This window comes from Pseudochaenichthys georgianus, chromosome 16 (assembly GCF_902827115.2).
Source record: "Pseudochaenichthys georgianus chromosome 16, fPseGeo1.2, whole genome shotgun sequence".
Classification (NCBI taxonomy): Eukaryota; Metazoa; Chordata; class Actinopteri; order Perciformes; family Channichthyidae; genus Pseudochaenichthys; species Pseudochaenichthys georgianus.
The window spans coordinates 20,209,078-20,213,033 of NC_047518.2; the positions used below are offsets into that span (position 1 = coordinate 20,209,078).

A 3,956-nucleotide genomic window follows, 5' to 3' on the forward strand; every position below is an offset into this window, starting at 1 on the left:
GAACCAGAGGATCAAACAGCACTCCCGCACTAACAACAGAACTTCACAGTCACAGAAACACAAATGAAATCATCAAGACGTTTTGTCCAACTTACCTGTATGTTGAGGTAAATTGAGAGAGAGGAGCAGGGCAGACGCTTCTTGAGGAGATTCAACCTTGTCAGCACCATTTGTCAAAATCACGCTCTGTAAAGACGGAAATGTAAATAAGATTTGGTCTGTGTACACCGCAAAATATCATGGAAAATGTACGAAGCTCTCTGTCAAGTGTTGACAACTTGATGAGCTGCTCATGCATGTGCCTACAAGCGCAGCTGAGATAATATACAACGGACTTACTTTGCTCAGAGTGAAAAAGCAGAAGAGATGGAAAACGAGCGAGGGGCGCACACAGGTTCTCCACACTGCACAAATCCGCAGGAAAGCCATCTTTGCGCACCTTTACGCAAAAAATGATAAATCAGACGGCCACTTGCCAGCAGTTGAAAATGAGTTTCAATAAAGAAATCCAACAGCAGACGCAGCAGCTCTGCAGAAATTCTCCTGAATGAGGCACCAACGAGTTTCAGATGCAGATTTCTTCACTTGTGCCACATTGGTTTCCATTCATTTCCAAGCGCAGTATTCCGATGCAGCACATGGAGCTTAAACTCACGTCCTCTCTCCCGGCAAGTCATTTTTTTTCTTCCCTCAGACAGTCCGAGCAGTATCCAAAGTCTATCTACCCCTCTCCCTTTAACACACACGCTCACTCTGCTTCCCTCTCTCGTTTTCTCTCCCTAACCAGCGACCACCAAAGACCATTTTGACTCCCAGTGAAATCATGTGATTAAAGCTTAAATAGGCTCGTCTTGGTAATAGCACACTTCTATGAAAGTCGCACTGAGTTCCAATGTGTTCCCCCCGGGAGAGCCTGCCAAGTGAGCACGCTGAGTACACGGTGTGTGTTTTGAGGAGGGGTGTGTGGGTGTGGGGGTGGGGGTGTGGTAAGTACAGCCTGTAGCCAATCACATTTGACACCTGTGCTGAGAGATGGGGTTTGTGTCCATCTCTCTCGTTGCAGGAGGACGTGTGTGAGAGGAAAAATCAGTGTGTGATAAAAAGAAGAGAACAGGCACAGTGTTCTTTTTACTTGCAGTGCAAATAAGTAATTCCCCTCGTATGTGGGAGACTGCAATAACAAGTGTTTGTTATGTCTGTTCCACATCAGGTAGTTTTTAATTGATGATGCATTTCAAAGAAAATGTACAAAAGAAAGACAAATATTTATTTGAATTCATCAGTCTGGGTTTTGTAACCCAAATGTGATCTGGACATTACACCCCGAAAGCAGGTAATCAGTAATTTGGGATGGATTATGTCTGAAATGTGACCTTTGACCCCGTTTAATCCGCTCGTCACTCTCCCTTCTCTCCTGTATTCCGCAGCTGCACTGATAGGCAGCGTGCCAACATTTCTAAACTCCAAACAATCATTCATGGAAGTGCTTAGGAGTGTGGGAGCCAAAGAATCGGGAGCGCTTGTTCAGATTCTGGAGCGTTTCATCCTCCCCAAAAGAAAACCAGATGAGGGTTCTGCTGTGCCGCGGGAGAAATAAATGTGTGACGGTTTACTGTGGGATCTTTTTGGCCCCGAGTCAGAATATGTGGATCAGAGTGAAGGTGCAAGCTGGTCTATGAGGTTCCACCCAGACTCTGTTCTGCAAGTGTCAGTCTGCAATGGATTTTCTTTATGTCGACAAAGCTGAAACAGGCAGAGGATGGGGTCATATGTCTTTATCTTAAGATAAATAGAAACTTTTTAATTAAATTTGAGCGTTCGATGAGTGATAGATTCAGGCCTCCAACATGCATGGCATTTAGCCTTCGATAAGGATAGAAAACCCCTGTGTCATGTTTCAGCATCTTAGAGAAAGTGATGAGAGAAGACCCTTATGATAAATTAGTTAGTGAAAAAGCAGGACAGGACTTTCTCTATGGTGCTTTGTCCTGAGGGTTTGTTCGAGGTGTTTGATGCATTTTCCAAATACTCTGTCATGTTAGATCAGTGATAATGTCACACGTGAAGGATGTTTTTGCTTTGAAAGATAAGAAGGGAATAAATGGACAATGCCGCAGTGTCAAAACCAAAATGACCGACTTCCCCTGATTGCAACTCCCAAAAGATAAGAGGTAGGCAAAACAAAATAAGAAGAACATAGACATCCTGGGAGTATTTTGCTCTAAACTGATACATATACAACATTGACTTCCAGATTTCTCCCTAAGTGTGCAAATTCTGGATTTATTTTGTGATATAATGCCATCATGAAGAAAATTCCTACCATATGTTTAGAGGCTCAGGAAGTCTTTATAGTGTCAGCTGCTGCTAGAGGTTTATCGCTCCTCCTCCTCTTACATTGATACACACACACCGTTGTACACGCACACATGTGTGCACACCACACAGAGCAATACATCACCCATACTGCACCTGAAAATATATTGCTCACATATGTCCGTAAGTGTTCAACAAATGTACATGTTCACAGATCAGAACGTTTTCAAAGAGTTGCATTTTGAAACAGTAAGACAGGGTTGTGTTGTCAGACAGTCTGACTGTCGAATGCTCATTGGGGGGTGCGAGCAGATTAAGAAATAAAGACAATAAAATGATGTATAGATTTTCAGAAGTATGACCTGAGCTGGTTTGACCTCTGAACCCCTGAGCTCCTGTATGCCTCTCAGTCTGCCTGACTGCTTGGTTGTCTGTCTGCCTGCCTGTCTCTCTTTTAGCATGTCTATTTGCCTGACTACCTGTCTTCAATATCATCTGAGTATGTACAAATGCAAAGAGCTGGCACAAAAAGGAAGCTCTTTTAATTTTCCAGGCACCTAAAGTTTACATCAGAAAACATAAAGTTTATATCAGAAAACCTTCAAAGTTCAATGTTCGCGTCAGGAGTTTTCATCAGTATACTGGTCTAAAAAAGGAATAAATGTGCTAAACACATTTAATCTGTGATATAGATCTACAAGTTTGTGTCTGCTGTAGTTAAAGAAAGGGATTTTAATGAAACAGTTAAACATTTTGGGATATACTTTATTCGCTTTAAGCAAAGAATTAGATTGATATCACGGTCACGTTTGTACATCACACTTGAAGCCATTGCGGTAGCTGTGTTACTTAGCTTAGTATAAAGTCTGACCAAAGGTAATACAATGTAACCATATCAGCATCTTAAAAAAAAATGTTGTAGTGTAAAAATATTCCTAATGTCTCTGGCTCAAGTCAAAAAATACTGTGATGATACAACGTGATACAGGATTTTTTAGAAGAACGTTTTTAGAAAGTGTTTTTTTCTTCAAAATCTCAAACTTTCCCTTTAGTCCCACAATGTGGGTCTTGAAGTTTCCTTCTTCTTTAGTCTCTTCAAGTATTTTCACTCCATGGTGTAATTTAATTAGCTGTCTAAGACTGTCATCAGGGCAACACGTGTGTGTGAGAGTGCACGAGAGTGTACACTTGTGGTGAGCATATGTGGGTTGTGTGCACGCTCTCTTATGTGATTTATTTGCACATGAGTCTTGGTGCGCGTTGGTGTGAAGCTGTACATGCATGTATGCGTGTGCTGTGCGTGTGTGTTTGGTTCCTTACATGTGTGCATGTGAATAGTAATCTGACAGCAGCTGTAAAATTCCTCTGTGAGCATCACAGAGGGGAGGCTGATGGGAGCTGACAGGGAGCAAGAGTGAAGGGAGGTGGGAGAGGAAGATGAAGGTGAGTGTGGAGCAAGGGGGAACGGAGGTTGCCAGCCAGTTTGATGATTGAAGGTTTAGTCATGCTTTGCACAAATTCTGTACTGCTGTCGAAGAATACTGAGGCATTTACTGCTATTGTCTCAACCTTATCCACTGTAACCCATACACCTTGGATGTATCAGCTCAGAATGAAACAACTGTTTCCCCTAAATATTT

The 3,956-nt window shown here is 42.3% G+C and overlaps 1 protein-coding gene across 1 annotated transcript in view; it reads right to left on the reverse strand.

The window, feature by feature from the left end:
• The window catches only part of LOC117460384 (A disintegrin and metalloproteinase with thrombospondin motifs 16), an 83,029-nt gene extending 82,600 nt beyond the window's left edge, over positions 1–429 (reverse strand). The window contains exons 1-2 of the mRNA XM_034101764.1: positions 340–429; positions 96–186 (exon numbers count right to left, since the gene is read on the reverse strand). Coding sequence (XP_033957655.1) covers positions 96–186; positions 340–429 — 181 coding nt within the window. The remainder of the gene's footprint in view (positions 1–95; positions 187–339) is intronic.
• Positions 430–3,956: the final 3,527 nt, after the last annotated feature.